General features: G+C 37.9%; 1 protein-coding gene across 2 annotated transcripts in view; it reads left to right on the forward strand.

The window, feature by feature from the left end:
* Positions 1 to 25017, forward strand: part of pabpc4 (poly(A) binding protein, cytoplasmic 4 (inducible form)) — a 139680-nt gene that overhangs the window by 54654 nt on the left and 60009 nt on the right. For both annotated transcript variants that reach the window (XM_028818810.2, XM_051936329.1), the window contains exons 3-4: positions 1480 to 1595; positions 5302 to 5441. In XM_028818810.2, the coding sequence (XP_028674643.1) occupies positions 1480 to 1595; positions 5302 to 5441 (256 nt within the window). The remainder of the gene's footprint in view (positions 1 to 1479; positions 1596 to 5301; positions 5442 to 25017) is intronic.

The following is a 25017-nucleotide window of genomic DNA, read 5'->3' on the forward strand; positions in this document are numbered from 1 at the left end:
TTGCACATTTCAGCTTTAATTGTAATGTACTGTATATGCCTTTTTAGTATACAGTATGTTATTCACATAAATCTCCAGACATTCTTCTACTTTTTCTACTTTGTCTGATAATATCAGATGTAACCCAACCAGCATTAAATAGCATCTGAAATAAGAGGTTCATGACATTTCTCTGCAATACCCAAAATGCCACAATATGTGTACTCACCGAAACTCATCATGAGATGTAATGGTGCTTTCATCTTAAAAAGCAATCAAGGTTGGCCAGTTTTGAATCATTTCCACCTTATATTTATCCTTGCTTTGGATCTTCGCACTTGCCATCCCTGGACAAGCTGTTCTTCTGATACATTGTGAACTCCTTTAGTGGTAGTGATCACAGTACTACCAGCGGAGTACAACATCTCTCAAGTTCACAGCTCGTCTGCAAGGGAACTGAGATAAGCTGAAGCTCATGGGAGCAATAATAGCAGCATATCCTCAATTTAAAAAACCACTAACCTTTTTATATATATAAAATCCAATGTCTGTATGTCTGTCCACTGTTCATGAGTGAACTACTTAAAGGATTTAGATCAAGTTTTCATCTATAATTTGCTTGAAAATTCCGGTTGATTTTGCAACTTCTCTCATCACGCTAAGTATTATAATTCGGTTGTGGCACTGATTTATTTGTGCAAATCTGAAAGACTGGCTGCGGGCCAAGAGAAGTGGAAGGCGGAACCTCAGAAGTAGGGAGATGAGCGGAACCAACCTTCATTCAAGTCGTTCTAACTCTCGCCTCTGCTTTGATAGCGATACCTGTTTGTTCAGCAGACATCATCATATGATTGTTAAAGAGTAACGTTTGACGTTGTTGAGAGAGAGATCACAGCTACATGTGTTTTTGAGGGTACCTGCTCATTGGCAGAGATATCACAGCCACATGCTCATCTCCCATACGTGGGGGGCACTCTCCCCTCAGAGCTGAACACGATCAGATACAGTGGCAACATTTGATGTTGGAGCATACCTACCTTTCGCTTGGCCAGATCACAGCTACATTCTCGCCCCTGTTTTTTATAGGGGACAGGTAGTATATATACAGGGTATATAGTGACTTTTAGTAGCAAGCCAGAGGCCAAATCTTAACATTAATAGTTAATTTCCATGGGAGTTTTGCACTATGACTGTGTGGCTAAAAATACTGTAAATCTTTAGGAAATGCACACTATAATTAAATTGCCATGGACCAAAATCCCAAAAGAATCGTACTTGTATCAGTTCTTTGAAGAATTCAGATGTGTCCAGTGAGTCACTGGATATAAATCCCTCATCTCTGTCCAGAAGTGGTGAAATAATGTTTGGGATTCTGGAAAGTTTTTATGGGTGCTGTTTAACGTGTTTAACCTTCTCTTTGAGTTCATTCCTTGTTCTCCTGTCTTCTACTTAAACATAGAGCAGGTTATTCTTAATAGACATTTTTTTCTGTATGTGCAGGTGGTGTGTGATGATAATGGCTCCAAGGGTTATGCCTTTGTTCATTTTGAGACGCAAGAGGCCGCAGACAGGGCAATAGACAAAATGAATGGCATGCTGCTAAATGATCGTAAAGTGTAAGTGTTTCATTGGATGGAAGAACTATCATTAAAACAGAGTAATTTACCATTTCATGCTTTCATTACTTCTGATGCAGCATAAAGTTTACAGGAACATACCTGTAGATAGTTGGAGATAATTTAAAACTGTAAAGTAAATTATAGTTTGTTTTATGAGGTATTCATTTTTCCCCCCTAAATCAGTATATTTGGGGAAGTCTAAAGAGGATCTGTAAACAACATGTACAGCGCAAGAACACTTTTAGATGGGTTCTCGTTGCAATGTAAATTATTTAATTGATTTTATGACTTATAATAACATTCTATCAAAATCTAAGCTAGTTTTCTACTGCTCCTTGCAGTGCAGTTGTTTTGTAATTCAGCAACTCCTTTGCAATTTTGCTGTTTTTTTCAATTTTCTTAGGAGTTGCCTGAGATCATGGTCAGACAACTCCAGCCACTGTTTGTGGCGTATGCTTCCTGTGTTCCTTTCACCACTATGACTATCTGAACAGTCACCATTACTCTTAGATAGATAGATAGATAGATAGATAGATAGATAGATAGATAGATAGATAGATAGATAGATAGATAGATAGATAGATAGATAGATAGATAGATAGATAGATAGATAGATAGATAGATAGATAGATAGATAGATAGATAGATAGATAGATAGATAGATAGATAGATAGATAGATACTTTATTAATCCCAAGGGGAAATTCACATACTCCAGCAGCAGCATACTGATACAAAAAACAATATTAAATTAAAGAATAATAAAAATGCAGGTAAAAATAGACAATAACTTTGAATAATGTTAACGTTTACCCCCCCAATGGGTGGAATTGAAGAGTCGCATAGTTTGGGGGAGGAACGATCTCCTCAGTCTGTCAGTGGAGCAGGACAGTGACAGCAGTCTGTCGCTGAAGCTGCTCCTCTGTCTGGAGATGACACTGTTTAGTGGATGCATTGGATTCTCCATAATTGATAGGAGCCTGCTGAGCGCCCGTCGCTCTGCCACGGATGTCAAACTGACCAGCTCCATGCCTACAATAGAGCCTGCTTTCCTCACCAGTTTGTCCAGGTGTGACGCGTCCTTCTTCTTAATGCTGCCTCCCCAGCACACCACCACGTAGAAGAGGGTGCTCGCTACAACCGTCTGATAGAACATCTGCAGCATCTTATTGTAGATGTTGAAGGATGCCAGTCTTCTTGCACAGAGAATCAGTATTGGCAGTCCAGTCCAATTTATCATCCAGCTGTACTCCCAGGTATTTATAGGTCTGCACCCTCTGCACACAGTCACCTCTGATGATCACAGGGTCCAGGAGGGGCCTGGGCCTCCTAAAATCCACCACCAGCTCTTTGGTTTTGCTGGTGTTCAGGTGTAGGTGGTTTGAGTCGCACCATTTAACAAAGTCCTTGATGAGGTTCCTATACTCCTCCTGCTGCCCACTCCTGATGCAGCCCACAATAGCAGTGTCGTCAGCGAACTTTTGCATGTGGCAGGACTCTGAGTTGTATTGGAAGTGCGATGTACAATGCATCCGGAAAGTATTCACAGCGCATCACTTTTTCCACAGTTTGTTATGTTACAGTCTTATTCCAAAATTGATTAAATTCATTTCTTTCCTCAGAATTCTACACACAACACACCATAATGACAATGTGAAAAAAGTTTACTTGAGATTTTTGCAAATTTATTAAAAATAAAAAAACTGAGAAATCACATGTACATAAGTATTCACAGCCTTTGCTCAATACTTTGTCGATGCACTTTTGGCAGCAATTACATCCTCAAGTCTTTTTGAATATGATGCCAAAAGCTTGGCAAAACTATCCTTGGCCAGTTTCGCCCATTCTTCTTTGCAGCACCTCTCAAGCTCCATCAGGTTGGATGGGAAGCATCGGTGCACAGCCATTTTAAGATCTCTCCAGAGATGTTCAATCGGATTCAAGTCTGGGCTCTGGCTGGGCCACTCAAGGACATTCACAGAGTTGTCCTGAAGCCACTCCTTTCATATCTTGGCTGTGTGCTTAGGGTCGTTTTCCTGCTGAAAGATGAACCGTCGCCCTAGTCTGAGGTCAAGAGCGCTCTGGAGCAGGTTTTTATCCAGGATGTCTCTGTACATTGCTGCAGTCATCTTTCCCTTTATCCTGACTAGTCTCCCAGTCCCTGCCGCTGAAAAATATCCCCACAGCATGATGCTGCCACCACCATGCTTCACTGTAGGGATGGTATTGGCCTGATGATGAGTGGTGCCTGGTTTCCTCCAAACGTGACGCCTGGCATTCACACCAAAGAGTTCAATCTTTGCCTCATCAGACCAGAGAATTTTCTTTCTCATGGTCTGAGAGTCCTTCAGGTGCCTTTTGGCAAACTCCAGGTGGGCTGCCATGTGCATTTTACTAAGGAGTGGCTTCCGTCTGACCACTCTACGATACAGGCCTGATTGGTGGATTGCTGCAGAGATGGTTGTCCTTCTGGAAGGTTCTCCTCTCTCCACAGAGGACCTCTGGAGCTCTGACAGAGTGACCATTGGGTTCTTGGTCACCTCCCTGACTAAGGCCCTTCTTCCCCGATCGCTCAGTTTAGATGGCCGGCCAGCTCTAGGAAGAGTCCTGCTGGTTTTAAACTTCTTCCACTTACGGATGATGGAGGCCACTGTGCTCATTGGGACCTTCAAAGCAGCAGAAATTTTTCTGTAACCTTCCCCAGTTTTGTGCCTCGAGACAATCCTGTCTCGGAGGTCTACAGACAATTCCTTTGATTTCATGCTTGGTTTGTGCTCTAACATGAACTGTCAACTGTGGGACCTTACAGTATATAGACAGGTGTGTGCCTTTCCAAATCATGTCCAATCAACTGAATTTACCATAGGTGGTCTCCAATTAAGCTGCAGAAACATCTCAAAGATCATCAAGGGAAACAGGATGCACCTGAGCTCAATTTTGAGCTTCATGGCAAAGTCTGTGAATACTTATGTACATGTGCTTTCTCAATTTTTTTATTTTTAATAAATTTGCAAAAATCTCAAGTAAACTTTCTTCACATTGTCATTATGGGGTGTTGTGTGTAGAATTCTGAGGTAAAAAATTAATTTAATCCATTTTGGAATAAGGCTGTAACATAAGAAAATGTGGAAAAAGTGATGCGCTGTGAATACTTTCTGGATGCACTGTATATAGGCTGAACAGGACCGGAGAAAGTACAGTCCCCTGCGGCGCTCCTGTGTTGCTGACCACAATGTCAGACCTTCAGTTCCTGAGACGAACATACTGAGGTCTGTCTGTAAGATACTCCAAATCCATGCCACTAGGTATGAATCTACTCCCATCTCTGTCAGCTTGTCCCTAAGGAGCAGAGGTTGGATGGAGTTGAAGGCGCTAGAGAAGTCTAGAAACATAATTCTTGCAGCACCACTGCCTCTGTCCAAGTGGGAGAGTGATCGGTGCAGCATATAGATGATGGCATCCTCTTAAAATAACATACTAATACTGTATCCTATAGTTGTCACTGGATGCTGCTAATGATAATTTCATTTAGGTGTGGGAGTAGATAAGATGTAGTATTCAGATTAACTCATTAATTATAAAGCACAATCTTCTTGTTTGAACTATACTGTCAAAACAGGGCGATTTATACATCACATTTTACATATTAAGAGCATTTTGCTCTTTGGCTTGTTATGATTTTGCTTATTTTCTGCTGATTCAAGGTTTGTTGGAAGGTTCAAATCTCGAAAGGAACGGGAAACAGAGCTGGGAGCAAAAGCCAAGGAGTTCACCAATGTTTACATCAAGAATTTTGGGGAAGATATGGATGACGAGAGGCTGAAAGAACTTTTCAACAAATATGGTAACAATCAAGGCTGTAATAGATTTAGTGTCATTGAGTCCCATATTTAATGGAGATCTGAAAGTACCTTGCAGTTGCAGTTCAAGATATCAGCATTCTTTCAAAATCATAATTTCCAGTTTCAATAAATTTTTGTGTTAACTTTGGAAAGGAAAAGATTTGAGTGATATGTTAGTGATTTTCCTGCATCTAACATTGCAGCATAAAAACTTGTTCTCACTATTATAAATGTTAGTATAAATCTGTCTGTAAGAGTAGGTTACATAATAATTAATGTTTCAGTTAAGAAATATTAATGAGTGAACATGATCATATGACAGTTGTGTTAAAAAAATCAATAGTTATAGTAAGTAAGAAGTACAGCTTTTTGTGGAATGAATAATACCACATATATGAAAAAGAATTATGCCAATATCTTTTTCACTTGAATTAACTTTGCCTTCAATTACAAAGTGAATTAATTGAACAGTAGCTTCAATTCAGGAACATGTGTCAATTTACAGGCATGAACGTGACTTTCTTCAGTTCCTGCCACAACTGCTCGAAGAGGTTTACCTATTGATTTTGACTTGGACACCTATAATACTGCATGTAGTAAGAAAAATAATAGCACTAGATTGTTTAAAATGCATAGCAAAATATGTGGCAAAGGGTACAAAGATGTACATCATTTGCAGTTATCACAAATTCATCCCCATGGAACCCTGAAGTTAAGCCAGCTTGTTAAAATAAATTGTCAGATAAATGTTTGGAAAATACTGAAGTGAAGAACAGATTTCCACCTAATTTAATTCTTTTTTACAACATGCCCAGTATGAAAAGATGTCTTTAAAACTGTATTTGCACAGTTCTTAACTACATGAAAGAGGCAGTTGAAAATGAAACATTTTAATAGTGGCAGAATGCTATAATGTCTCATTAATTCACAAATATGCTGTGATTTGTGTAATTGTTTTCATAGGTGATACTGTAACAGTAACACATTTAACATTTCTGTCTTTTTTATTTATATAAGTTACATACTTTTATTTAGTTCATTTTGAGTTTCATATTTATTTAGCAGTTTTCAACAGTTACTTTATATCATATTAAGTTAGAACTGGCCAAGGGCACTATTTTTAAAATAGTGATTTCAAATTTTTGTTGAAAATGTCATAAATATTTTGAGCACTGAAATTGTATCTATTATAGCCTTCACCAGTAAGGCTCTTCTTTTTTTTCTTGGCAAACTGTTGTTGATATTTTAAAGAATTTGTTCATTACTACTACTTTATTGTTTTATCTAGATCAGTGTGTAGCAGTGCTACCGGGGAGTAAAAACGTAATCTCCCAGCAGTCCCTACAGTGGCTCTGATTGGACGCCTGCCAAGTGTGCAGGGGCTGCTGGGGACAAGAAGGCCAGTGCAAGTTTTAAAAGGAGGCTGGTTATACAGAGAGAGGAGGCTGTGTTGTGTCTGGATTTACCCGTCTGCTTTGTCTTCCTGTTCCTTGCCTTAGGATTGTTGTTCTTGTCCTGGATTATCTCCTATTCGCGCATATGAACTGTCTGGTGTCTGCCTGCTGCGTGAGGACTGAATTGTATTGTTCGCCGACCTTCGTAGAAGGAGTGCTCCGGATCCCATCACTCTTCATCATCAGGATATACCATGTTTATTGTGTATTTGCTAGAAAGGGAACTAGAGTGGGATTGTCTTAGTTTGTGTAGTTAGATTTCATTTGTCATTGTTTGATACATCCATCAATTTCTGTTTTATTGTTGTTTGCTTCTTTGACTGTGTGAGGGAGTGTACGTGAGTCGGGCCAAGGCTAGGTGCATTCTTGGGGTCCCCACTAAAAATAAATAAATCTTAATGCATCCTAGTTGGTCTTTTTCAGATCACTGCAAGTGCTTTCCAAGCTTTTTCAATGATGACCCTCAAGGTCTTGAAAATATCTGATCAAAACCTCAGCATAATTGATCTGTGTATTTACAGATAAATACAGGTGGATTTTAGGGGAAAGCAGAGAAAAAAAATAATTTACAAATGATCTTTTTAATGAAAGACATTCTACAATTAGTGATTCACATATGACTGGTGAACTTTACAAGTTTCTCTGCTGTTAGGTCAAATGTGGGGCATGTTACATTTTATTTCTTCAGCGAGATGTTCTGTGTTATAATGTTTTTATACAGTAATATGTTTCTGAGTTTCTTTTTGTTATTACAATTGCTTTAAATTCACATTTTAAAGAACTTTCAAATGTCAGCAGCAGTGGTTATTTGGCTACCTCAGTCAAAATGCTGTTAACATGCAGCAGTCTTTGTCTTTTGTGGTGTGATGTTTTTTTTTTTTCCTTTAAAAGTTTTTACTTAGGTCTGATATTTTTTTAATGGGTATGGCCATTTTGTACTTTTGTTCCTTTGATGCAGTAACTTTTTGCTGGCGGGGAGTCGTCGTCCTAGAGGTCATGACCCGTGGCATCCCTAGCAGAACAGTATAAAAGTCAGCATGGCAGATACTTCATTGTCCAAAATTCTAAAGGTGTCATTGCAGATGGCATGTTGGTGTTTATCGGTCTCCTGAAACTGCAAAGAATAGTGGGTAAACCTGTCCAAAAATGGTACTGGTTCACAAACCTGTTGTTACAGGCACCCATTTTCGGTAAAGTTATGAGTGAGTGTAATTTTTCACTCATTATAAAATAGCCACATTTCACTAATAACAATTACTTTGAGGAAGCTAATCACCCAACACTGAAATTGCACAAAGAGTAGGATGTATATAAGGCAATCATAAAAAATATGCATAAGGTGTGACAAAAGTCTCAGTAATTTCAAGGGAAAGCTGTTGTAGATACAGTACATTGCATCCACACAGGCATGATTCAGTGTCAAGTTTTACATGCTGTGTAAAGCAAGCTATGGATACATCTACAACTCTTATACTTTAAACCAGTAGAGGGACCAAGTGGGATGACAAGTATAGTCAATACAACATCACTACATCATCTGTGCTGTCACTGGTGGATCTTTAGCCTGACCAAAGTTACTGTATAATGATGGACGATTTATGTACCCTAAACTGAACTGCATGAGATTTTACTTAAAAAAAAAATTGATGCACATGGAACAGTACAACTGAACCGCTGTCACTAATATAGAAGTCACTAAGCCTGGTTCTGTAGTAGGTTATAATAACACAGCGGGCAGTGTTGATCATTCGAGTCAGGTACTGACATTCTACCCTGTATTACAAAAAAATCTTTTGATTCTTTTGATCTTCTGCTCAAGCAGTGCCTGTGTGTGTTGGTGACTGTTTCAAAATATATAACAAGAAACATGTATACTAAATGTACTGTACATCAGCACAGCATTACACTAAACATACCGTTCCTACTGCGAAAATGTTGACAATTTGATATTTACACATTTCTGTTAAACATAATAACATTTTTTCTTGTTGAAAAAAAAATGACACATCTGGCACATTTTTCTGGGGGTAAACATAATTGCTAAGGAGGATAAGAATAATGTTATTATTGTCCTGCAGTGCTATTTGCGAAGTAGTATCATAAAGTAACAGGGTTTTTGCTTGGCAGTGTGTATGTGTGGAATAAAGATCTGCATTGTACTGATTTTTCGGTCCTACTAAATTCAATTCCATTTCCACCCACTCCCTCACACTCCCTCCCAGTCCTGCAAAAGGTTTCATTTCCACTCCTGACTACATTCCCACTTGCCCCTCTGAAAGCCACTTGAAATGGGCCTGTAGCCTAGGTGTATTTATATAATATGAAATACAGAAAAAAAATCCTCACAGATGTAAGTAGGATCTGTTTTTGACCGTTTTTTCATTTTCACAATACAATGAGAGTTGATCTATTAGTAATATAAAAAAATATATACATGAAAACAAATAGGATGACCAATTGTCCTCTTTTTTTTCCTAGCAATGTCTTTTTTTGAAACCTAAAATAGCGGCATGGCTGGTATTTATAAAATCCCTAAAATTGTCCATATATAGGCCACCACTGATTAAATTGCTTAGAGATCTTTATATAGACAACATCTTTGCATCCTATGAACAAATACATTCCAAATTTAATTTTCCAGCCACACATTTCTTTTTTTTTTTTTTTTAATTTTATTTATTAATTTTATTGTAATCATTCCATACAAATAGAGGGTTTCTCCTAATTTACAACACACATAACTGTAATATTAGAATATTTTTGTGTCTTTCTTCTTTTGCTGTTATGGAAGAGAAGCAGCAAATGTACAAGTCCTTAAAACATTTACTAAGTAGTTGAATATAAACTAAGACATTTATATTGATTAAATTGTTAGATTAGAAAAATTAATAAAGATCTATTTTACATAGATGCAAGTTTTGATTATACCCATCTTCCTGGGTCTCTTCTTTGAAAAACAAAATTTGGTCATCCTAATAGATAGATAGGTATACCTAATTTGGTGTGGTGCAACTAACACAAAAATTTTAAATATGCATTATTCATATATGCATCAGGCAAGATGTGATCCAGCCCCAGCACAGCAGAAAAGCAGTACTCCAACTATTAATCGCAATCATGCATTTACCTTACAGCCTTCTAAGCATATGCACCACAATGGCTGGAATAATTCATTTGAAAATTCAGTTTAGAAAAAAAGAAAAAGAACACCACTACATCAGAGACTTGTGCGAGCTATCTATTCTTCTTTATGAACTTTTATAGTGAAATAATATTGATTATAATGTTGATGATACATTTTAATAGTAAAATAACTATTACAGTGTATTTATTAATTTTTCAATAATTTTTCCAGTGGTTCATTTATGCTCTGATCATCCATTTTCAACCACAGAACGAAAGTCTAATCACCAATATCCATTCACTATTGTTAAATATTAGTCTAGTCAATGCAAAATATTAAGCCAGGTGTAAAAGTCTACTGCAATGCAGACTGTTCTGCATGTTTTTTGGTTGTGAATGTTGGAAACGGCACTCAGTAAAAACTTGACCTTCAATTCGTACACATGACCTTCTACTAAAAATAGTAATAATAAAGGAAAAGAAGAAAATAATGGCATGACAAAGATTACCAAACCACCAAAATGTTCAGTTGACAAACTGACAGAACAATTGGATTGGTAGCAACAATATGAGAAACAGGACTCCTACTAAACTCAAAAAATGTTTTGGACATGTGCAGAGGAGTTGTTTGATTTAATACAATTTACAGTGAAGAAAAGAATATTTTCTGAATGTTTTTGTTTACTGAAAAGATAAAAAAGGAGTTTGGTGTAACGCTACAAAAGGTAGATAAGTACTTTTGTCCAAAATGGAATGTAACACATCAGTATGCCTGCTTTCATCAGAGAGTACATGGGGCCAGGTGAGAAGAATGAGACTTAATTTTATGAATTATTGGAGGAGAAAGTAGGGTGAAATTACACCTTTTATTGACTAAAAATAGATTACAAATGCAAGCTTTCGAGGCAGCTAAGGTAACCTTGTCTGATGAAGGGGCCTTAGCTGCCTCGAAAGCTTGCATTTGTAATCTATTTAGTTAGTCAATAAAAGGTGTCATTTCACCCTACTTTCTCCTGTATCAAAGTATGGCTAACATGGTACAAGTACTCTACTGCTATGAATTATTGGAGTAATGTGGCTTTGTTGTGAGTCAATATAAGAATTTATTTCTTGTATACTCCAAAATTACACAAGGGGTGTCTGAATTTGGCTTTAACAGGCTCTGTTTTTTGACAGCCCCCTGTCTTGAAGACAAGAAAAAAAAATACAAACTCTTAATTCTTCTTCCCAAATGGAAGACATATTGAGAAGGGCAATTCAAGGCAGGTTGGGTGTGCAATGGGTGTCAAAAATGGAGTAAATACAATACACATAACAGAACACGAGAAATCTTCTTCACATTGCTAGATGGCCAATTTGTTATTGCCAGCTCAGAAATAAATACAATAGTACAAACTACAAGGCAAAATGCAAGAATAGATTATACCACTCACTAAATTCAGAACTATTCCATATGAGGACACATATTTGTTCAAATACATCAAAGCCAAACTAGAAACTAATTAACATAAATGAAAAACAATAATATCTATCTATCAAAAGAAATCAAGGATAGCCAATGAACAAAGCAAATCTTTAAAAGCAGCAAAGAAGAAACCAATGAACAAAGCAAATCTTTAAAAGCAGCAAGGAAGAAAGAGAATCCTTTTCCCCAATATAGAAGCTTATTCTAAAATGTTGTTGATTAGATCCAGCCATATTTTTAAAAAGTTTTGAACAGTTCACATCTTAGTGAGAATTTGATTTTTTCCAATTTCAAATAGTATAGGACATCAGTTACCCACTGACTTAAAAGTGATGAGGTGGGATTCTTCCAATTGAGCAAGTAAGTCTAAGTGCCAGTAGTGAGGTAAAGGCAATTACAATTTGCTTGTCCTTCTCCACTTTAAGCCAATCTGGGAGTACACCAACAACAACTGTTAATGGGTTAGGAGTGATTGTGACACCAAGACTGTCTGATAAGATCATTTTGGACAAAAATCTTTGAATGCCTAATTTGATGCATGCCCAAACCATGTGGCCCAGTGAGGTTGGAGCTAGATTGCAAGGTTCACAGGTTGAATCTTTCTCTGGAAACATTTTGGATACTTTTAAATGAGTTAAATGCACTCAACAGAAGATTTTAAGTCGAATGACTAAGTGTTTTGAACATATGGAGACAGAGTGTGCTCAGTGCATGGCTGCTTCCACTCCTTTTCTGAAATATTAAGTGAAACTTCAAAATAGTAACAGGTGGTAAAAACAAGTCTGTGATTTAAGAAGACAAGACTGCAGCCTGGATGGTGCTCTTATCAGTCAGTCAGGCATTTTTATTGCCATATTTTGGGATAAAACTAAAGATCTCCTTCCAAAAATTATCACAATTGTTTCCAAAGCCTATGCTTTTATTTGCACACCAGGTTTCTAACCAGCAATGAAGGGAACACAGTCTCCTATAAATCACATCCCCTCTACATAACCTTGGTAAGGGGCCAGACACAATTAAATTCCAACATTCTCTTTTTGTTTTGGTGCATAGAGAGGTGAATTTCCCATTTAATGCCTCAGATTGCTGTAAATAAATATCATTAGAAATAAATATCACTAGATACTTCATCATTGGCCAGAAGATCCAATTTAGCCTCAATGTCAGATACCTTCTCCCATGGGGGGCATTTATCATAAACTGCTGGATTTACATAGTTTGGAATCCTAACATTCTGCACCCTGGAATCACCAATTATGAGCACTTTAGTGTTCTCAGGTTCCACAGGCACGCTGCAAAGTGCTGAGAATCTGTTTGGGTCTAAACTGGTGACCTGGGTGTTGAGGGACTATATTTTGACTTCTTAGACCCCTGTCTCACTGTTACCCTCTTGCCCTGTGACTAAATTAGTGCTGTTGATTTTGCCCGTCCACTGACTACAGTGGCAACTGGAGAGACAAGCTGAATCAGAAGTAGCTGAATTGTCTAAACAAACCAAGCTGATGCAATTTTTGGTTTGCCTGATCACTATCAACTTCCTAAAGCGATTCTCCAAATCACATATTTTCCCAAACAACTCTTCAATTAACTAAGCATTTTTGGCAGGTGAAGCTCTCTGTTTTGGCAGCCCAAAAACCTGAACTGTACAATGCTAGCTGACACACAACATATAAATATGCCCATGGTGAGCAGAGAAAGGATGCAACTGATGTCAGTCAATCAGTCATTCTCCAACCCGCTATATCCTAACACAGGGTCACGGGGGTCTGCTGGAGCCAATCCCAGCCAACGCAAGGCAGGAACAAATCCCTGGGCAGAGCGCCAACCCACCGCAGGGCACACACACACCAAGTACACACTAGGGACAATTTAGGATCGCCAATGCACCTAACCTGCATGTCTTTGGACTGTGGGAGGAAACCAGAGCACCCGGAGGAAACCCACACAGACACGGGGAGAACATGCAAACTCCACACAGGGAAGACCCGGGAAGCAGACCCAGGTCTCCTTACTTTGAGGCAGCAGCGCTACCCTGCAACTAATGTTCAGCTCTGATTTCACCTTTATACCTTTCTGCAGTAGCTTCCATACTTTCTGTGTTTAGATGAATCACCAGGAAACCACAGGTTGTAAGCTTTCACCACATGCTGCGCTCTGTTGGTTACTTCTCCTCATCAGATGTCATCTTTTACTCCAGTTGAAAGTTACTGATGAATTTGAATAGTTTCTTGGCTGTTCTTTCTGGTGCTTGTCAAACACTATATGCGTATATGAGATGCCACTCTCATACTTAATTATCGAGCCTTACTCTCTGTGTACAGATTTTAAAGGGCAATTTTCCTTTCGGCTCAAGTGATAAAGATTTGATGGTTTTAGAAAAATATAAAATAAAATAATGCCTACCAATACAGCCATATTTTCTGAAACATTGCCTATGAAATGCTTATTTTTCCAAGTTAGTCTTACACTTAGACAATTGATATAATTGAACGTACCCCTCAATATTCTGAAATTGTCAAATAACTATTTTGCATTAAACTCCTCCACATCTTGTTCCCTCTAGTTCTGACTGCTCTCTCATATCCTAAGGTTTCTAGGTTCAGATCTGACAATGATTGTCCCATTCAAAGCATCTTTGATCACTAGTGAGCTAATGAATTCAGAGATGTCCTTTACTGTAAACAATTTAAATTCAGCATGCCACTGGAATTGTGGTTGTCTGTTAAAGTTGCTTTATTTTTACTAATTTTGAAGATTGTGCATATATATTGATACACAATCATTTTGGATTTGAATTGCTTGTAATGTTAATTAAAATAGTCAAACAAAATATCAGACATGAGGAAGAAATCAGAACTGAGTCACTTATAACTGCAGTCTGAATGCAGTCTCTGTAGGCTGTATTGAAACAGAGACTCAGATGCAGGTGGTATGTATTTGTGCAACTCATTTTTACCATTGCCCGGACAACTAGATGGTGCCTATTTGTACAGACTTTCATTGGGCCCTCTATGTAACACATATACTGCATTACTTCTATTTATGACCCTGAGGGCTAACAGTATCTAACTGCAGACAAAAGTAAGGAATTATATGCTGTTAGTGTAATAAAGTTTTTGTTCTGGTATATTATCAGACAATATAAGAGAGGAGTTGGCAATCTAAATAGCTTTCTCAACTTAAATGCTTTTTGGGCACAATGCTGAAAAATCAGTAAAGAATGTAACAAAATTAAACTGTTTGCTATGTTTAAACATACAGTGGAAGACCTGATCAGGACTAATGTACATTGTTCACCTATAGAGCACTTTGATGCATCAGGTGTTTGTGTTATTTAGTTAGGAAGGCCAGATTTATGTTTTGGCACCAGGGTGAATGATTTACAGCCAAATTATTGTAAATCTCAGATAACCCTTTTTAATGTATGTTAATTAAGTAATCTTTATCCATAACTACAGTATAGTTCGATATTCCTAAATATTTGCTGCTGTTCACTATCGTTGAGAGTCAGGAGCAGCTATTTTACATACTGGAAATGTTAACTTCAATTTTTACAATTTAATAACTGTTATGGCCAAATTAGACAGTGAAACAAAAAGGACTATTACTATCAGATTCCTTAAAACGTATTATCCTTGGGTTGAAATGTTCAATATAGTAAATTAATATGTATCCAGTGAATTCAGAAAGTATTCAGACCCCTTCACTTTTTTTTTCCATATTTTACTATGATGCAGCCTTCTGCTAAAAATTATCAAGCAACACTCAATACCATAAAATGACAAATCAAAAACTAGATTTTAGTAATTTTTTGCAAATGTACTAAAAATAAAAAAAACTGAAATCTAACAAAGACACATAATATTCAGAGCATTTTCTTGGTACAGAGTTGAAGTGCCTTTGGCAATAATTACAGCCTGGAATCTTCTTGGGTATGATGCAGCAAGTTTCACACACCTGTATTTGGTGATTTTCTACAGTCCTTCTCTGCAGATCCTCCTAAGCTTTGCCGGTTTCATGAATATCATCACTGGACAGATATTTCCAGGTGTCTCTAGAGATACTTAATTGGATTTAAGTCTGGGCTGTGGCTGGGCAACTCAAGAACATTGTCAAAACCACTCAGTGTTGTCCTGTGCTTTGTGCTTATTCTGTTTGAAGGTAAACTCAAGGTACACAATGCGGACCAGGTTTTCATTAAGGATTTTTCTGTACTTTGCTCCTTTTAGCTTTCCCTCAGCCATGTCTAGTCTCCTCGTCCATGCCACTGAAAAACAGCCCGCCAACATGATACTGTCATTAGCATGCTTCACAGTTGTAATAATACTGCACAGGTGTTTTTAATGCCATAATTTTCTTCAGAAATGATGCTAGTTTTGGTTTCATCAGACCAGAGAATCTTGTTTCTTACAGTCTGAGAGTACTTTAGTTGCCATTTTGCAAACTCCAAGCAGACTTCCAGGTATCTTTTTATTTTATTAAATTTAATTTTTAAAATTAAACCTACTACTTGTCCCTAAGACCCAGTGCCAACAAAACTACTAAAAAGCTAAATGGATGTCATTGCAATACCTGTTCTTAGCATTATTAATTGCTCACTAATGATTGGTGTAGTTCTTAATGCAATCAAAGTGTCAATTATGAAACCATTACTTAAAAAGTCAGTCCTAGACCCATGCACACTTAATAATTATATACCCTTTTCAGATTTACCCTTTATGTTTAAAATACCTGAAAAGGTAGTTGCCAGTCAGCTTCAGTCTCAGCTTATTTGAGAAATTCCAATCTAGCTTCTGCACCAGTCATAGTACAGAAACAGCACAAACATATCTTGTTTGCAATATTCTGATATGCTCTAAAAAAGGTAATTATGTTGTTAGATTTAAGCTAAGCATTTGACAACACTGACCATTCTATTTTAATACATAGGCTGGAACTCACATTGGACTTACAGACAATGTCCTTGCCTGGTTTAGTTCATATTTATCATATCAATTCCAGTATGTACAGAAATGTGCTGACAGTACTCCATCATTATACACAGAAATTAGATATTGTGTTCTGCAGTGCTCAGTATTGAGACCTTTACTGTTTTCACTTTACATGCTCCCACTGGTGTTATAGTGTATAAAATCTACAAATTATTCTCTGTATTTTTATTATTATATTTTGCTCAATCCCAACAAGATGAATTCAGATGTAGGAGGCATTATAATAAAAAGGCATATCCTCTTCCCTTACACCTCACTTTTATAACAGTTGTTCACAGCATAGTGCTAAATTGGTATTACAGCCTGGGAAAGGAAGATTGAGCCATGCCTCACACTATTGATTACTTTATGGATGGACATCTGGAACAACAATTTGGTTTACAGCCTGGGAAAGGAGGACATGAGGCAATATCAAAAAACTTTATTATCTGGGAAAAGATAGATTAAAGAGTTTGAGCAAAATTCATCCATCATATTGACAGCCAGCCAATCAGGTGCATGGAACATTCATGTGTTGTGAAACCACGGCATGAAACTTTAGAATAAATATGCCTCGTCTGAGGAGTAAGTAGGGAAGTAAGGACGTAAGGAAGTAAGGAAGGAGGGAGGAAGAAGAACGGACGAAGATGTCACTGGTTGTCAGAAAAGCATCATGTGCAACTACAAGTGCTAGATCAGCAGCCGCCTGTGACATTCATCCTTATCATCTGTAACTTTTTCGTAGGTTTTTCTAAAGACTATATATATCCAAACTTTCCTATCAGTACCTATTTTCTATTATTCTTTGTTCCAGTGGTATTATTATTATTCCTACTAGCAAAATACCCGTGCTTCGCAGTGGAGAAGTAGTGTGTTAAAGAGGTTATGTAAACATATATATACATATACATATATATATATATATATATATATATATATATACACTAGCAAAATACCCGCGCTTCGCAGCGGAGAAGTAGTGTGTTAAAGAGGTTATGTAAACATATATATGCATAAACATATATACTTATATATTCATATCTACATATACACATATCTACATATATACATATATATACATATAGACATCCACATATATATACATACTAGCAAAATACCCGCGCTTCGCAGCGGAGAAGTAGTGTGTTAAAGAGGTTATGTAAACATATATATACATATACATATATACATATATATATACACTAGCAAAATACCCGCGCTTCGCAGCGGAGAAGTAGTGTGTTAAAGAGGTTATGTAAACATATATATGCATAAACATATATACTTATATATACATATCTACATATACACATATCTACATATATACATATATATACATATAGACATCCACATATATATACATACTAGCAAAATACCCGCGCTTCGCAGCGGAGAAGTAATGTGTTAAAGAGGTTATGTAAACATATATATACATATACATATATACATATATATACATATCTACATATACACATATCTACATATACATATATCTATACATTTATACATATATATATACACATATACACATCCACATATATATACATATATATATACACATATCAACATATATATACACATACATATACACACATACATACACACACATATACATATATACATTGTGGAGGATTGCCGGCTTTTTACTCCGGCCCTCACCCCCAGGCTGCCAGGAGAAGCTCTCCCAGCAGCGTGGACGTGCCCTGAGTTCCAGCAGGGCCTCATGGACTATGTAGTTTTTATACACAGCCCTGCTGGATACCTTGGGGGCCACCGGGAGTCGCTGTAGGGGGGCTCGTGGACTCTTATGTGCCCTATAACCCAGGAGTACGTCACGGTCACGTGACAGGAAGGAGCGACGTGCTCCTGGGTTGAAGAAAAGGACTGTTTACCCTGACACGGAAGGAAAAAGGAACTGTGGACTGTTGGACAGGAACACCTCCGGGTCAGGGTGTATAAAAGGACTGTGGGAAAGCCCAGACGCTGAGCTGAGCTGGGTGGAAGGGTGGCAACGCGTCTGGGAGTGGAGGATTGGTTATTGTGTATTATTATTATTATTATTTGAGTATTGTGGAGTGGAGGGTGCTTTGTGCACATTTATCCATCCATCCATCCATCCATTTTCCAACCCGCTGAATCCGAACACAGGGTCACGGGGGTCTTCTGGAGCCAATCCCAGCCAACACAGGGCACAAGGCAGGAAACAATCCTGGGCAGGGTGCCAACCCACCGCAGGTGCACATTTATTATTATTATTATTATTAATAATAATAAATTATTTGGACTTTTATCTGGTGTCTGACGTCTAGTCTGAGGGTTCAAGGGGTCACGGAGACCTTAAACTGTCACAACATATACACATACATACATAGTGCGTTGTAACACGGGCTGTGATTGTTACATGGGAGGGAGACGACAAATCACAGCTTCTCGCTTTCTAATCGGGCCTGTGATTGGTGCTTAGACTGATGCTCAGATCCCACAGTATCTGCCCTTAGGAGAGGCGTTAGGCAAGTGTATTGAATAGCGGTGCTGCAAGTTTAGCTTTACACCTGTTTTTAAGGCTTATTGACTGAAAGGGGCTTTCATGAAAAAAGTTAGGGCTTTGCTACAGGATACACCCTCCACAAGTTAAGGAAGTAAAAATAAAGGTATATATTTCTGTTTTATTTAAACCTTTTAAGTTTGTATGCGGGCGGCATGGTGGCGCAGTGAAAGGTGCCAGTTAGGAGACCCGGGTTCGCTTCCCTGCGTGGAGTTTGAATGTTCTCCCCATGTCTGTCTGGGTTTCCTTCGGGTACTCCGGTTTCCTCCCATAGTCCAAAGACATGCAGGTTAGGTGCATTGGCGATTCTAAATTGTCCCTGGTGTGTGGGTGTGTGCGCCCTGCGGTGGGCTGGCACCTTGCCCGGGGTTTGTTTCCTGCCTTGTGCCCTGTGTTGGCAGGGATTGGCTCCTGTATTTAGGATATAGCGGGTTGGATAATGGATGGATGGACATTTGTATGCATAGCCCCATTTGCCTGTTTTCGTTTTTTTTCTTTCTTCAGTAATATTTCAGCAAACCCGGAGCTTGTCAGTTCAAATCCTGGTACTGACACCACTGTGTGACCCTGAGGAAGTCACTTCACCTGCCTGTGCTGCAAAAAACAAAAGTAATGTAACAAATTGTACCTCAGATGTTGCAAGTTGCTGGAATAAAGGTATAAGTCAAATAGATAAATATGTATTATACACATAGGAACTATTCATTTATTTTCAGGTAAGTCATCTGCAGGAAACCTTTATAAATGAGGGTTTCTCCTTTTTAGATAGTGCAAACTGTTTCTTCTTCATTGAGGTTTTCTCTTGGAGAGCTGGTTATCCTTTTACACTAAAATATTACTACAGAGATACAAAAAAAGTAAAATGCAAATGTTGTTTTTCTTTAAGGAGATTAAATATTACTGAAGAAAGAAAAAAAAAAAAAACTAGAACAGCCAAATGGGGCTATGCATACAAACTTAAAAGGTTTAAATAAAACAGAAATATATACCTTTATTTTTACTTCCTTAACTTGTGGACGGTGTATCCTGTAGCAAACCCCTAACTTTTTTCGTGAAAGCCCGTTTCAGTCAATAAGTCTTAAAAACAGGTGTAAAGATATTGACAATAAGCTACGCAAACCCACCAAGACATGGAATCGTTTAAATCAAGGAGCTGCGCTACCTTCTTCCAGATCGGCCCCAAGGCGTTCATATTTTTCCAAAGCAGTTCTGGTCTATATCGGCATCTGTAGCTGAGTCGAAAAACACCATCCCATACTATTAGTTAACGATTAACACATTTCTATATGTATTGTAAGGATACAATACAACTGATAATATGTTGCACTTATTTATCTGGTGTACCGACATTTTTGCGCATTTAACGGCTGAAATCCAATGTGGTTTGTGACCTTCAGAATGAAAACAGTTTGCATTTAACTTTTTAATAAAAGGCGAGATTTTAAGCCTGAGAAATCACCCCGTAAATGCACACATTTAATTGCACATGTGTTAATATGTATGCTTACACAGTATTAAAAGACACTCAACAATTAACGTCATTTACCTTCGTTCTCGCGTTTGAGTTGTGCTGTAAATTCTTACTGTGAAATATAATTGACAAATAATTTGGTGAACGAACTTGTGAAGAAGGTGGAGCTGGAGTATTACCTCACTTCATTAACGAAAATGCCGTGATGTGCGGAAGGGCGGGGGGAGTGTGGGGGTTGACGGAGAATGTTTTCTTCAGCGCTCTTTGGGGCTCCTCTTTGTTTTCAGTTCACGTGATTACGTAGGAGGCGTGATGATGCGATACGCGATTCCGCTTCCTCCATTAGAGTCTATGGACAAAAAAGAGGTTCCAGTTATGACCATTACGCATAGAATTTCGATATGAAACCTGCCTAACTTTTGTAAGTAATCTGTAAGGAATGAGCCTGCCAAATTTCAGCCTTCCACCTACACGGGAAGTTGGAGAATTAGTGATGAGTGAGTGAATGAGTGAGGGCTTTGCCTTTTATTAGTATAGATAATAAATACCATGCTGCTCTTAACTTTCTATGCTTTGTCTTAATGTCTATAGAGTGATTGAAATAATAAGTTAGATTTCTTTGAGCACCTAGTGCAGCCAGAGATTTGCCATTACCTCTGTGCTGCAAGATTTATTTTGGCTGTAAGTGGGAGCTCCACTCAATAGTAGGGAACAGTGCATAAAGAAAGTATTCTTGGCTGATACATGGCCTATAGTCAAGAGTGCTGAGTCTTTGTATGTTTAAATGTATTTTTGTAGACCAAAAGTAATATATAGGTCTGAGATATCATTAAAACATCATATGTTGTTTGTTCCGATAATAAGTAAGTCTCTTGAAGTACTGAGAGAGTGACAGGCTGGGTTATTCCTAAAGCACTTGTGTGGTTTAAAGTGCTAAAGGTTAATCAGTGTGTGTGTGTGTGTGTCATTCATGGGCAGAGGTGGGTAGTAATGAGTTACATTTACACCATTACATTTACTTGAGTAACTTTTTGAAAAAAGTGTACTTCTAAGAGTAGTTTTACTGCACCATACTTTTTACTTTTACTTGAGTACATTTGTGAAGAAGAAACGTTACTCTTACTCTGCTACACTGGGCAACACTCAACTATTTTTTCCATTTACACATTAGATACGCTTATATTTTTGCCAGAGAGAAGTCGCCAGTGGATCTGCTGCATGACTGTTTCACCAATCAGACGTAGCAACAATAATCACATGACTATGTTTCACCAATCAGACATAGCAACAATAATCACATGACTCCGTTTCACCAATCAGACGTAGCCATGCAGTCACATGACCGCACACAAATTTCCTGCGTCTGCAGCCTGTGAGAGACTTTTAGTCATGTGGGGTTCCTGTTCACTGCTAAACGGTCACAACTTCACTGCAAGAACCTTGAGAACCAACTCCTGCTGAAGCTTAACCATCACTTCTCTGAGTGAAGAACAAGCACATTTTAACCAAACATGCACAGACAGTCATGGTAAAGTGAGACTTCTTGTACGTGCACAAGCTGCCTTGTTCAAATGTTATTTTCTATCAGCTGTGCTATTTGGAGGGCAAGTGTGTGACGATGATGGTCCCCTACAGACTCTTTTCTTGTCTCCTTTTCTTTGATCCCCCCTTCTTTTTTTTTGTGCTGACCCGTATATATACACTCCCGTCCCCATGGGCCTTAATCACACGCCGCAGAAAGCCAATGAAGCAATTGAGAACGATCGCACCCACACGTGCAGGTGTGACTTGCTCCAACTACCTATTAACTCCCCACGGTCGTGCAATTGCACCTACGGAGAGTGACACGGCTTTATGGATTTGAAACTGGACTTTTTTTTACATTTATTTTTTTGAAGCTGCGGACCCCACAAAGTGAATATACAGTATTATACTGTGTCACACACGTGCGATTAGGAGGCAGTCAAAGAGCCTAAAGGTGAGTGAACTATCGCGAGATATGGGTGTCACGTGGTACTTACCTGGATCTCTTCTCTCCACAGAAAACCAGAAGAAAAATAAGTGCCTCCACTTCCGGGCATCAAAATGGCTGCCACTATGTCATTTCCGGCCACCCTTAATGACATCATTTCCAGCTCTCCAAAATCACATCACTTCTGACTCTCCAACATGACGTTATTTCCGGTTCCTGCTTCTAACATCACTTCCTGCCAACAACTTCCTTTTCCCACAATCCTTTCTGTATAAAAAAGACTCATTTCTCAAAGTAAACTGTCAATTGTGCTTTACAAACTTTAAAGTCTTTTGATCTGTTTTTTTTTTTATTAATATTGTCTTAGGGCAATATACGGGGACGGTCCCCAAACCTTTATCTTGTTTTTGACTTGTTTTTTTGGGATATTCCCACAACTGTCACTGTACAGTATATCTTGTCACTGTAAGTAGTTTGCACTGTTCAAACATACATGTTACCTACAGTAGGTATTGGCTTCAAAAGCTTTGTTGTGAAAAACTGAGATTTAGAACTTTATGTTATTTGTGCATCTTTATTTTGTAAAGATGTTATTTATTTTATTTGGAAATAGCAGAATTTACACATTATTTTATATTTTTGTCTGTCTTATTACAACATTTGTAAAAAATGAATCATTTATTATGTTCAAACAGTTACACAGTACTAGAGTAGTCTTTTCACCAAATACTTTTTTACTCTTACTTGAGTAATTTTTTGTTGACTACTTTTTACTTCTACTTGAGTAATATTATTTTGCAGTAACGCTACTCTTACAATTTTTGGCTACTCTACCCACCTCTGTTCATGGGGCACTGTTGTGGTTAGGGTCTGTGTGTATGCGTATAGCTATGTATATGTGTGTTCATCTTAAAGTGCAACAGTAGACCAACCCGATAACAAACTTGATGAGAACACTTACCCTTGAGAGAACAGGTAAAGGGTAAGTAGAGGGAAACAATTTCTTCTGTGGTGCTGAGACTGTGGCACACCCTCCCGGATTACCTGAGAGCCCCACAGTCGATTGATGTTTTTAAACGAGATTTAAAAACTTATCTTTTTAGAAAGATATTTTATTATTGAAGTATTTCATAGGTCTTTTTTTATTACTTTATTTTACTCTGTAGCACTTTGAGATTGTTTATATAAAGTGCAGTATAAATAAAATTTATTATTATTATTAAATACTACGATAATACAATTGGGAACTGTCATTAGGAAATATAGTGTTAATTTTCACTCGTACGCAAATGACACTCAGTTATACGTTTCTTTTAGACCAAATGACATTTCTCCAAATGACAGTTCTCTTAGTGACTTAAAGGAGTTGATAGATGAGAACTACTTTTCTTTGAACACAAAAATGTTAATTATTGCTGATTGCAACAATATTTTGTCATTATTTAACTCAGTTGGAGTCACCATTAGTTTTGCTGAATTAGGCCACAATCCAGGGGCCTTATGTATAACGCCGTGCGTAGAACTCACACTATAACATGGCGTAAGCACAAAAGCGGGAATCTGCGTACGCACAGAAAAATCCAGATGCAGGAATCTGTGCGTACGCAAACTTTCACATTCTTCCACTACATAAATCCCGATCAGCGTGAAAAGTAACACACGTGCACGCGCCTTCTGTCCCGCCCCAACACCTCCCAGAATTATGCCTCTTTGAATATGCAAATCGATATAAATAGCCTTCTGTGAAAAGACAATGGGAAAAGCACGGGGGAAAATATAAGAATTTCAGTGAATATCAAGTGGAGGCAAAGGAAAAACGTACTATTTCTTGGTTTAAACAGTGGTGTAATCAACAAAAGAAAGTTGATCGAGTGACATAGTGTCGGAGAAACTCGAAAGCTCAAGTTCACAAAGTCGCACAGTGCAGCGGACCGTCGGAGTGTCATATGAAAGCTTATTAGGGTACAGAGAAAAAAAATAGGCACACAGTGGGAAAAAAGCACGAAATGTCAACTTTAATCTTGAAATTTACACTTTAATCACGTAGTTTATTTTGTCATTAAAGTAGAACATCATAAACTTCATCTTAAAATCGTTTATTTTACTAGTTTCTCAAGTAGCACGTTAAATGCTTTGTTCTGTGTTTGATCTTCTATGTGCTCTATGTGTGTGAATCACTACGTGGTTCCGTTCTTTCTCTTTCTCCGACAGGACACAGAATCCATTACATTCGTGATATTACAGCTCTCTGAATAATTAAAATACTAAGATGTATACGTGATATCTTTTTCATGATGACAGGAATGAAAGCATGTTATTAAACATGGGAACACGGTGGCGCAGTGATTGTTCATATCTCACGCAAGAGGCTTGCTGAGCCATGTGCGACCTTCGATGAAATAATTTATTTCAGAAGTTCTGTCTCTTTCAAACGTACTAACCTCCAATTCCTGTCCTTACTTTTCTTTCTCCAAATACCCAATCGCCACACAATCAGCTCTGTAATAGACGTTAAGCCATCTGTAAGCTTAGAATGCCGATTCTTCAAAACTTTTAAGGAACACTGAAATATCTTCGT

The sequence above is a fragment of the Erpetoichthys calabaricus genome, chromosome 14 (assembly GCF_900747795.2).
Source record: "Erpetoichthys calabaricus chromosome 14, fErpCal1.3, whole genome shotgun sequence".
NCBI classification, from domain to species: Eukaryota; Metazoa; Chordata; class Cladistia; order Polypteriformes; family Polypteridae; genus Erpetoichthys; species Erpetoichthys calabaricus.